The 12,527-nt window shown below is 45.1% G+C and overlaps 1 protein-coding gene across 5 annotated transcripts in view; it reads right to left on the bottom strand.

Moving 5' to 3' along the window:
• The window catches only part of LOC139419032 (type II inositol 3,4-bisphosphate 4-phosphatase-like), a 218,981-nt gene that overhangs the window by 24,316 nt on the left and 182,138 nt on the right, over nt 1-12,527 (bottom strand). For all 5 annotated transcript variants that reach the window (XM_071168887.1, XM_071168888.1, XM_071168884.1 and 2 more), the window contains 2 exons: nt 9,053-9,406; nt 6,926-7,073 (listed from right to left, as the gene is read on the bottom strand). In XM_071168887.1, the coding sequence (XP_071024988.1) occupies nt 6,926-7,073; nt 9,053-9,406 (502 nt within the window). The remainder of the gene's footprint in view (nt 1-6,925; nt 7,074-9,052; nt 9,407-12,527) is intronic.

Below are 12,527 nucleotides of genomic sequence, written 5' to 3'. Positions count from 1 at the left end.
TGGCGTTTCATAATGACAGTTGGATACTGCAGTATGAACCCAAGAGGCTGATGTTTCATAATGACTGTTGGATACTGCAGTATGAACCCAAGAGGCTGGCGTTTCATAATGACTGTTGGATACTGCAGTATGAACCCAAGAGGCTGGCGTTTCATAATGACTGTTGGATACTGCAGTATGAACCCAAGAGGCTGGCGTTTCATAATGACTGTTGGATACTGCAGTATGAACCCAAGAGGCTGGCGTTTCATAATGACTGTTGGATACTGCAGTATGAACCCAAGAGTCTGGTGTTTCATAATGCCTGTTGGATACTGCAGTAGGAACCCAAGAGGCTGGCGTTTCATAATGACTGTTGGATACTACAGTATGAACCAAAGAGACTGGTGTTTCATAATGACTGCTGGATACTGCAGTATGAACCAAAGAGACTGGTGTTTCATAATGACTGTTGGATACTGCAGTATGAACCCAAGAGGCTGGCGTTTCATAATGACTGTTGGATACTGCAGTATGAACCCAAGAGACTGGTGTTTCATAATGCCTGTTGGATACTGCAGTAGGAACCCAAGAGACTGGTGTTTCATAATGACTGTTGGATACTGCAGTATGAACCCAAGAGGCTGGTGTTTCATAATGACTGTTGGATACTGCAGTATGAATCCAAGAGGCTGGCGTTTCATAATGACTGTTGGATACTGCAGTATGAACCCAAGAGGCTGGTGTTTCATAATGACTGTTGGATACTGCAGTATGAACCCAAGAGACTGGTGTTTCATAATGACTGTTGGATACTGCAGTATGAACCCAAGAGGCTGGCGTTTCATAATGACTGTTGGATACTGCAGTATGAACCCAAGAGGCTGGCGTTTCATAATGACTGTTGGATACTGCAGTATGAACCCAAGAGGCTGGTGTTTCATAATGCCTGTTGGATACTGCAGTATGAACCCAAGAGGCTGGTGTTTCATAATGACTGTTGGATACTGCAGTATGAACCCAAGAGGCTGGCGTTTCATAATGACTGTTGGATACTGCAGTATGAACCCAAGAGGCTGGCGTTTCAAAATGACTGTTGGATACTGCAGTATGAACCCAAGAGGCTGGCGTTTCATAATGACTGTTGGATACTGCAGTATGAACCCAAGAGGCTGGTGTTTCATAATGACTGTTGGATACTGCAGTATGAACCAAAGAGGCTGGCGTTTCATAATGACTGTTGGATACTGCAGTATGAACCAAAGAGACTGGTGTTTCATAATGACTGTTGGATACTGCAGTATGAACCCAAGAGGCTGGCGTTTCATAATGACTGTTGGATACTGCAGTATGAACCCAAGAGGCTGGCGTTTCATAATGCCTGTTGGATACTGCAGTATGAACCCAAGAGGCTGGTGTTTCATAATGCCTGTTGGATACTGCAGTATGAACCCAAGAGGCTGGTGTTTCATAATGCCTGTTGGATACTGCAGTATGAACCCAAGAGGCTGGTGTTTCATAATGACTGTTGGATACTGCAGTATGAACCCAAGAGGCTGGTGTTTCATAATGACTGTTGGATACTGCAGTATGAACCAAAGAGACTGGTGTTTCATAATGACTGTTGGATACTGCAGTATGAACCAAAGAGACTGGTGTTTCATAATGACTATTGGATACTGCAGTATGAACCAAAGAGGCTGGTGTTTCATAATGACTGTTGGATACTGCAGTATGAACCCAAGAGGCTGGTGTTTCATAATGACTGTTGGATACTGCAGTATGAACCCAAGAGACTGGTGTTTCATAATGACTGTTGGATACTGCAGTATGAACCAAAGAGGCTGGTGTTTCATAATGACTGTTGGATACTGCAGTATGAACCAAAGAGGCTGGTGTTTCATAATGACTGTTGGATACTGCAGTATGAACCCAAGAGGCTGGTGTTTCATAATGACTGTTGGATACTGCAGTATGAACCCAAGAGGCTGGCGTTTCATAATGACTGTTGGATACTGCAGTATGAACCCAAGAGGCTGGTGTTTCATAATGACTGTTGGATACTGCAGTATGAACCAAAGAGGCTGGTGTTTCATAATGACTGTTCCATGTCTCTTGGTGCATTCCTTGACTGTTTTCATAGAAGTGAAAAGATAAGAGCTTGTCTGGCTGGTCAGCTTCCCCTAAAAATCTGAATAAAAACAAAATATATTAATACAAAAATATGTACTTTTTTGAAAATATATTTTTCTCACAAAAGTAGTGCACTGGGCCTTTACCATTATTAGTGACCATATAGACCTCTGTAGTGGACTGATATAGACCTCCGTAGTGGACTGATATAGACCTCTGTAGTGGACTGATATAGACCTCTGTAGTGGACTGATATAAACCTCTGTAGTGGACTGATATAAACCTCTGTAGTGGACTGATATAAACCTCTGTAGTGGACTGATATAAACCTCTGTAGTGGACTGATATAAACCTCTGTAGTGGGCTGATATAAACCTCTGTAGTGGCCTGATATAAACCTCTGTAGTGGACTGATATAAACCTCTGTAGTGGACTGATATAAACCTCTGTAGTGGACTGATATAAACCTCTGTAGTGGACTGATATAAACCTCTGTAGTGGACTGATATAAACCTCTGTAGTGGACTGATATAAACCTCTGTAGTGGACTGATATACAGTTGAAGTCGGAAGTCGGAAGTCATTAAAACTCATTTTTCAACCGCTCCACAAATTTCTTGTTAACAAACTATAGTTTGGCAAGTCGCTTAGGACATCTACTTTGTGCATGACAAGTAATTTTCCAACAATTGTTTACAGACAGATTATTTCACTTATAATTCACTGTATCACAATTCCAGTGGGTCAGAAGTTTACATACACTAAGTTGACTGTGCCTTTAAACAGCTTGGAAAATTCCAGAAAATGATGTCATGGCTTTAGAAGCCTCTGATAGGCTAACTGACATTATTTGAGTCAATTGGAGGTGTACCTGTGGATGTATTTCAAGGCCTACCTTCAAATTAACATGGAATAACAATCCATTTTTGTGCAGTACTAATTTACCATCCTTACAAACCACTTAATGTAAATGTTCATTACTGTATTGTACATTGGCTGGTCATCTAGGGTTGTACCTGTAGACTTTCCATCACCATGAAGAAAACCAATGCAGAATCCAGTAATTAAGTACATTGAGACATCAAGTGGTTTGTGATGATCAGTTGGTAGAGCATGGTGCTTGCAATGCCAGGGTTGTGGGTTTGATTTCCACAGGGGACCAGTACAAATGGTGCTTGCAATGCCAGGGTTGTGGGTTTGATTCCCACAGGGGACCAGTACAAATGGTGCTTGCAATGCCAGGGTTGTGGGTTTGATTCCCACGGGGGACCAGTACAAATGGTACTTGCAATGCCAGGGTTGTGGGTTTAATTCCCACGGGGGACCAGTACAAATGGTGCTTGCAATGCCAGGGTTGTGGGTTTAATTCCCACGGGACCAGTACAAATGGTGCTTGCAATGCCAGGGTTGTGGGTTTGATTCCCACGGGGGACCAGTACAAATGGTGCTTGCAATGCCAGGGTTGTGGGTTTGATTCCCACGGGGGACCAGTACAAATGGTGCTTGCAACGCCAGCGTTGTGGGTTTGATTCCCACGGGGGACCAGTACAAATGGTGCTTGCAACACCAGCGTTGTGGGTTTGATTCCCACATGGGGACCAGTACAAATGGTGCTTGCAATGCCAGGGTTGTGGGTTTGATTCCCACGGGGGACCAGTACAAATGGTGCTTGCAACGCCAGGGTTGTGGGTTTGATTCCCACGGGGGACCAGTACAAAAAAGTATGAAAATGGAAGCTCTCACTACTGTAAGTTGTTCTGGATAAGACATCTATTAAAATGGAAAAGGAATGAAGACCATTTCAGTTTTTACATAGAAATAAGTTGCATTTGCAAAGTATTTCAAGAAACTGGAAAACATACAGTACTGTGCAAAAGTTTTAGCAGATGATGTTGCAAAGTAAGAATGCTTTCAAAAATAGACATGTTAATAGATTATATTTATCAATAAAAAAAATGCAAAGTGAGTGAACAGAAGAAAAATCTAAATGAAATCCATATTTGGTGTGACCACCCTTTGCCTTCATAACAGCATCAATTCTTCTAGGTACACTTGCACAAAGTCAGGGATTTTGTAGGCATATAGTCAGGTGTATGATTAAACAATTATACCAAACAGGTGCTAATGATCACCAATGCAATATGTAGATGGAAACACAATCATTAACTGAAACAGAAACAGCTGTGTAGGAGGAATACAACTGGGTGAGGAACAGCCAAACTCAGCTAACAAGGTGAGGTTGCTGAAGACCGTTTACTTTCAAAAGTCAAGACTGAGCACAGCAACAAGACCCAAGGTAGTGATACTGCATCAGCAAGGTCTCTCCCAAGCAGACATTAAGGCAGACAGGTCTCTCCCAGGCAGACATGTCAAGGCAGACAGGGGTTTCCAGATGTCCAAGCTCTTTTGAAGAAGCACAAAGAAAGGGCAACGTTGAGGACCGTAAACACAGTGGTCGGCCAAGGAAACTTACTGGAGCAGATGAAAGACACATCACGCTTACTTCCCTTCACAAACGGAAGGTGTCCAGCAGTGCTTTCAGCTCAGAATTGGCAGAAAACAGTGGGACCCTGGTACACCCATCTACTGTCTTGAGAAGTCTGGTCAAAAGTGGCCTTCATGGAAGACTTGTGGCCAAAAATCCATACCTCCGACGTGGAAACAAGGCCAAGCGACTCAACTATGCACAAAAACACAGGAACTGGGGTGCAGAAAAATGTCAGCAGGTGCTCTTGACTGAGGACTCAAATATTTGGCTGTAGCAGAAGGCAGTTTGTTCGCCGAAGGGCTGAAGAGCGGTACACGAATGAGGGTCTGCAGGCAACAATGAAGCATGGTGGAGGTTCCTTGCAAGTTTGGGGCTGCATTTCTGCAAATGGAGTTGGGGATTTAGTCATAATTATTGGTCTCCTCAATGCTGAGAAGTACAGGCAGATACTTATCCATCATGCAATTCCATCAGGGAGGCATCTGATTGGCCCCAAAATTATTATGCAGCATGACAACAAACCCAAACATACAGTGAAAGTCATTAAGAACTATCTTCAGCGTAAAGAAGAACAAGGAGTCCTGGAAGTGATGGTATGGCCCCCACAGAGCCCTGATCTCAACATCATCAAGTCTGTCTGGGATTACATGAAGAGAGAGAAGCACCACAGAAAATCCACAGAAGAACTGTGGTTAGTTCTCCAAGATATTTGGGCCAACCTACCTGCGGAGTTGCATCAAACTGTGTGCAAGTGTACCTAGAAGAATTGATGCTGTTTTGAAGGCAAAGGGTGGTCACACCAAATATTGATTTGATGTAGATTTTTCTGTTCACTCACTTTGCATTTAGTTAATTGATAAATATAATCTATTAACATGTCTATTTTCGAAAGCATTCTTACTTTACAGCATTTTTCACACCTGCTTAAAACTTCTGCACAGTACTGTATATCAAGCAAATATTTGTATATTTCACAGGTATTATCAGATAATTGTCAGGCTGAAGCTACAAATGCTGGTAAACACTCATACATTTAGCTTTTTTTTTATCACAAAAGTAGTGTATTGGGCCTTTACTAGTCCTGTATTAGTGGACCGACGATATAGAGGTCTTCAGTGCACCCACCCCCAAACTACTTCCCGTGGCTATGCCAGGAGGCCACCGCAGTGTTGTCCATGGATTCATTTCATTTTTTTTAAAGGAACTTGTCTGTTCTCTACCTTAATAAAATGCTGCAGGTCCTGTTTACTCCCTGTGGTCTGTTCTCTACCCTAATAAAATGCTGCAGGTCCTGTTTACTCCCTGTGTCTGTTCTCTACCTTAATAAAATGCTGCGGGTCCTGCTTACCTCTGTGAATGTTTGTAAAAAGACGTGTCACTAGATCGGCTGCCAAGCTCATACACACTAATGATTCACCAACATGCACACTATCCTGATACGGGAGCCAGCACCTTCGCCCGGTCAGACTTAAGCCTGCACCAATCTGCCAACCACTTGGCAGTAGTGGACACGACCTCATCTTTTTTATTTTTTATTTTACCTTTATTTAACTAGGCAAGTCAGTTAAGAACAAATTCGTATTTTCAATGACGGCCTAGGAACAGTGGGTTAACTGCCTGTTCAGGGGCAGAACGACAGATTTGTACCTTGTCAGCTCGGGGGTTTGAACTTGCAACCTTCCGGTTACTAGTTACTAGTCCAACGCTCTAACCACTAGGCTACCCTGCCGCCCCGAGCAGAGGCCTGAGAGAGGATTTGATTGGATGCAGGGGAGATAACGTCTGGGTGTGAATAACAAGAGGTCCTTGCTCCACTTCTCTGTGGTTATTTATGCACTCTCTTCTTCTTACCTTAATTCCAGTGGAGGCTGCTGAGGGGAGGAGGGCTCATAATAACGGCTGGAACGGAGCGAATGGAATGGACGGGCTCATTACCGGGCTCATTACCACGAGCCCGTCCTCCCCGACTAAGGTGCCACCAACCTCCTGTGCTTCATTCTGTCAGTTCTGAGAGTCTGAGTGTGTGTGTGCAGATTTTGTGCAGACCAAATACTGGCTGTCGTGGTACGTGACTGCCACCCTATGGTGAGAGGGAGTTAAGACCGAGGACGAGAGCTTGTTCCATCTAGATACATCCAGGACTCTGGTTGGTATTGCTGGACTATATAACTAACTGTATGTAGGTGATCTCAACATGGCAAGACAACACCAATAGATCTGGGACTAGGCTATAGGACATTGTTATGGATGTAGAGCCGTGTTTTTCTGTTAACTCTTACTTGAGTCACTCTTTGATATATGACACATTCAGCGGTGAAACTCTTACCAGGGTTGTGGGAGGTGATGACGTCAGCCAGGACCTGCTTAGGGATTGGTTGTTCCTGGTTGTTGTTGATTGGCTCCTGCTCCTGGAGCTTGTCCACCATGGCGATGACACAGTTGAGGCTCTTTGCCACGTCGGCCCACACCCTGTCCTAGAGGAGACAAACACAACATCAGCACCTGGCCTCTGTGTGTGTGTGTGTGTGTGTGTGAGAGTGAGAGAGAGAGAGAGAGAGAGAGAGAGAGAGAGAGAGAGAGAGAGAGAGAGAGCGAAGGAAAGAGTTCAATCTGCATGTTTATTTTTATTTGATTTAACTAGGCAAGTCAGTTAAAACTTACTTTCAATGACAGCCTAGGAACAATGGGTTAACGGCCTTGTTCAGGGGCAGAATGACAGATTTTTACCTTGTCAGCTCGGGGATTCGATCTTGCAACTTTTCGTTTACTAGTCCAACGCTCTAACCACTAGTCTAACCTGCCGCCCCATGTGATCTGTCTGGAAGATGAATCCATGTTCCACACCTGTCTGTTAGTGAACCACAATGTTCAAGGTACTATTTGATCCCAAAACATAGAATGTAGTATATAATATCAACCATGTTAAATATGGATGTATATCTCTGCCTTGGGCCACTACAGTGGGTTTGAGTATGATTGGACGTTGGCTGTTCAAAGCCCTTATCACCAGAGTTCTACTAGCCTTTCACTTTCATTGTCTCAAAATCAAATCGGTCACAGAAGCACTATGAAGAGTTTCTCTACTCTCAGTAGATGGCAATTGCAGCCTGCTTGAATAGATAACTCTCAAAGTGCTCTTCTACTTTGGAGCAGAAAGCCTCCAAACTCCTCTGTTTCGTATTGTCCTCATAATACCCACCTTTTTTAATTGATTTATTCACTTTCTGCCTGTTGGGGAAAGTAATTAGGCTTGCCAAGCATGGCTTAGTGCGTGTGTGTTGGAGTGCAGTTTGGATGTCCTTTGTCTCAGAGGTGAGTGTTTTTGAACTCTTCTCAAAGGCAGACAGTTGTTTGATGGCTGATTAGGAATTGTAGTGTGTGACTCCGGCTAAGTCCCTGCTGTTAGCTCTGGCTTCATTCCCCATCGTTTCTATTAGCACACACGGCATGCGCACACACACAGTTTCTTAAGACTTCTGTAACTGATATTAACTATTGTTTATCATCAGATACAGCAACTTTTAGACTTGCACTGGCAGAGGGAGAGAGAGAGAGAGAGTGAGAGAGACAGAGAGAGTGAGAGAGACAGAGAGAGAGAGACAGAGAGAGTGACAGAGAGAGAGAGAGAGAGTGACAGAGACAGAGAGAGTGACAGAGACAGAGAGACAGACAGAGAGGGTGACAGAGAGGGTGACAGAGAGAGAGACAGAGAGAGAGACAGACAGAGAGAGTGACAGAGACAGAGAGAGAGTGACAGAGAGAGAGAGAGAGACAGAGAGAGACAGAGAGAGAGACAGAGAGAGTGAGTGAGCTTTGACTATGTACAGACTCAGTGAGCATAGCATTGCTATTGAGAAAGGCCGCCGTAGGCAGACCTGGCACTCAAGAGAAGACAGGCTATGTGCTCACTGCCCACAAAATGAGGTGGAAACTGAGCTGCACTTCCTAACCTCCTGCCCAATGTATGACCATATTAGAGACACATATTTCCCTCAGATTAAACAGACCCACAAATAATTCAAAAACAAATCCAATTTTGATAAACTTCCATATCTATTGGGTAAAATACCAGTGTACCATGCCAGCAGCAAGATTTATGACCTGTTGCCACAAGAAAAGGACAACCAGTGAAGAACAAACACCATTGTAAATACAACACATATTTATGCTTGATTATTTTCCCTTTTGTACTTTAACTATTTGCACATTGTTACAACACTGTATATAGACATAATGATATTTGAAATGTCTTTATTCTTCTGTAATGTTTAATGTTTATTTTTTAAATTGTTTATTTCACTTGTTTTGCCAATGTTAACATATGTTTCCCATGCCAATAAATCCCTTGAATTGAATTGAGAGAGGAAGAAGGGGGACAGAGATTGAGACCCACAGACAGACAGAGCAGAGCAGACACAGAGTGAGATGATGGTATGGAAACAGCAGGACTTGCCCATTCCTCCTCGTCGTACTCCTTATGGCACGGTATGGAGTCCTGGCGCTTCAGAGGAGCCTGCCCGTCTTCTCTGATGGGAGCCATCTGGGAGCCACCATCCACATTATTACACACCACCACAGGGCTGTCTGTAGCCGATGGCTGCCCAGGACTGTGGCCTGGGTTCTGGGGTGGACTCTGGCCTTGTTGACCCCTCTGGCTGGGACTAGGGTGGTCCTGGTGGCTGTGACCCTGGTGGCCTGGCAGGGTCTGGTTCTGGTTCTTTGTAACATAGCCGGGCTGTGCAGCGTGGAGGGCCAGCAAGGCGCTCTTCACCAGCTCGTCTTTGAGCGCGTGCACAAACTGCTCCGTCTGCAAGAAATCAGAGGGAAGGGGGAGAGATTGTATGAGGGGGATGGGAGGGTGGTGAGGTAGGGAGAAATACAGACAGAGACAGAGTGAGAGAGAGAGGAAGGGAGGCAAAATGAAAAAGAGATAGAGGGTGAATGAGAGTGCAAGAGAACAGAGGAGAGGGATATCACTGAGGAGTTCATCAAAAACGGAGTGTGTGTGTGTGTGTGTGTGTGTGTGTGTGTGTGTGTGTGTGTGTGTGTGTGTGTGTGTTTAGCGGGCTAGTAAAATTAAGGAGTGATGGAAGATTAGCTTTCCTCCTCGCTAGCCTTCCCCACCGCGTTCGCCAGCGCCGGCGCCAGGCACCGGCAACAACATCAACAACAAGAAACAATTCAATTACTCCTCGGTGAGCCCTCTCGCCTCCGAGGGGTAGCTACCTCCTTTGTTCTCAAATTCACAAGCTGCTGAATGCTGATGATCATCCAGAGCCAAGACGGCTCGTACCCCGGCACCACAGATAAGGGCTCTCAGGAATAATTGAGTTAGCATCGCAATAAGCAATTCTATTACCACAGCAAACCACATGCAGTCTAATATGACACATGAGCAGAGATCCTTTGAACAGGCGAACAAGAGAACCAATGAGAGATTGAACAAATTAATGCGGCATACGTTAGTAAACGAAACCCACATGGAGCATCTCTCCCCGTGCTGCCACTAACCCCCTGACACATGACCCAGGGGGTAGAGAGGAATCTGTGCACCTCTCTGGGGTGAGAGAGGGTAGAGAGGAATCTGTGTACCTCTCTGAGGTGAGAGAGGGTAGAGAGGAATCTGTTTACTTCTCTGAGGTGAGAGAGGGTAGAGAGGAATCTGTGCACCTCTCTGGGGTGAGAGAGGGTAGAGAGGAATCTGTGCACCTCTCTGGGGTGAGAGAGGGTAGAGAGGAATCTGTGCACCTCTCTGGGGTGAGAGAGGGTAGAGAGGAATCTGTGCACCTCTCTGAGGTGAGAGAGGGTAGAGAGGAATATGTGCACCTCTCTGGGGTGAGAGAGGGTAGAGAGGAATCTGTGTACCTCTCTGAGGTGAGAGAGTAGAGAGGAATCTGTTTACCTCTCTGAGGTGAGAGAGGGTTGAGAGGAGTCTCTGAGGTGAGAGAGGGGTAGGTGGCACTTTGGATGTTGGAGGGCTTGTACGGAAACAGTGTGAGACTGGAGAATGGTGTCTTTGTCCCTCAGTGGCTATCTAGACCGTAGTTGCTCCTGGAAGATCTCTGTGTTTTCAGGGATCTGTTTCAGCTGTATATCTGCAAAGTGATCTGATAAGGAACAATCTGTATGTCTGTATATTAACTGAACAGAACAAAAACCCCTGCTAGCACTGGGAGTCATAGAGGCCTGGTTTTGGCAGACAGCCTTTCTTGTAGGGCCTTGTAGGGCCTGGTGGTAGTTGAATAGTACATATGTGAACAAACATTAACAGAGTGGGATTCCATTCCATTCAATAACTGCCTATCATGTACAGTATATAGATTACATTATAACTGTCAATGAATCATTTTAGAGCGGTATAACTCTGGATTGAAATACATAACTTGATTAACATTTGGTGCAAGTTCACATTTAATTAGGAGAAAACTTTATCAACACGGATACTCGCATGCACAAAAATGCACGCATGCACACACTTCCCCACAACCCAACCCCACACACTTCCCCACAATCCAACCCCACACACTTCCCCACAACCCAACCCCACACACTTCCCCACAATCCAACCCCACACACTTCCCCACAATCCAACCCCACACACTTCCCCACAATCCAACCCCACACACTTCCCCACAATCCAACCCCACACACTTCCCCACAACCAAACCCCACACACTTCCCCACAACCCAACCCCACACACTTCCCCACAATCCAACCCCACACACTTCCCCACAACCCAACCCCACACACTTCCCCACAACCCAACCCCACACACTTCCCCACAATCCAACCCCACAATCCAACCCCACACACTTCCCCACAACCCAACCCCACACACTTCCCCACAATCCAACCCCACAATCCAACCCCACACACTTCCCCACAACCCAACCCCACACACTTCCCCACAACCCAACCCCACATACTTCCCCACAATCCAACCCCACACACTTCCCCACACACTTCCCCACAACCCAGCCCCACACACTTCCCCATAACCCAACCCCACACACTTCCCCACAACCCAGCCCCACACACTTCCCCACAACCCAACCCCACACACTTCCCCACAACCCAGCCCCACACACTTCCCCACAACCCAACCCCACACACTTCCCCACACACTTCCCCACAATCCAACCCCACACACTTCCCCACAATCCAACCCCACAACCCAACCCCACACACTTCCCCACAACCCAGCCCCACACACTTCCCCACAACCCAACCCCACAACCCAGCCCCACACACTTCCCCACAACCCAACCTCACATACTTCCCCATAACCCCACACTCAAATCAGTGAAGCAAAAAACCTCAATAGGATCAAACCTCCCACAAAAACCCAAAAGGAACTTAAAATGCCAAAATCCATATTCAAATAGAAATGTGCTTATCTTCCACAACGTTAATTTGCAATCGATGGAAGACATTTGGTTTTTATTGGCTTTTCTGGGCTGACTGAACAATGCATGGTGAGAGACATGGTATTTCACACTCTGGTCATATTTGCTCTTGTTAACTGCGGGGTCAAGGGACCAAGCTATTTGACTGTGACAAAGCCCATCCAGAGCCATTGTTATTATATTAGGATTAGACTAACAATGACTCAGATAGTTGATATTCTATTAGACTAACTCACAATGACTCAGATAGTTGATATTCTAATAGACTAACTCACAATGACTCAGATAGTTGATATTCTATTAGACTAACTCACAATGACTCAGATAGTTGATATTCTATTAGACTAACTCACAATGACTCAGATAGTTGATATTCTATTAGACTAACTCACAATGACTCAGATAGTTGATATTCTATTAGACTAACTCACAATGACTCAGATAGTTGATCTTTGTTGGCCGGGTATGGTTCCCAAATAAGAGGCAGCTGTCTATCGTTGTCTCTGATTGGGGATCATACT

Source organism: Oncorhynchus clarkii, chromosome 10 (assembly GCF_045791955.1).
Source record: "Oncorhynchus clarkii lewisi isolate Uvic-CL-2024 chromosome 10, UVic_Ocla_1.0, whole genome shotgun sequence".
In the NCBI taxonomy this organism is placed as follows: Eukaryota; Metazoa; Chordata; class Actinopteri; order Salmoniformes; family Salmonidae; genus Oncorhynchus; species Oncorhynchus clarkii.
This window is presented reverse-complemented; position numbering and strand designations above follow the sequence as displayed.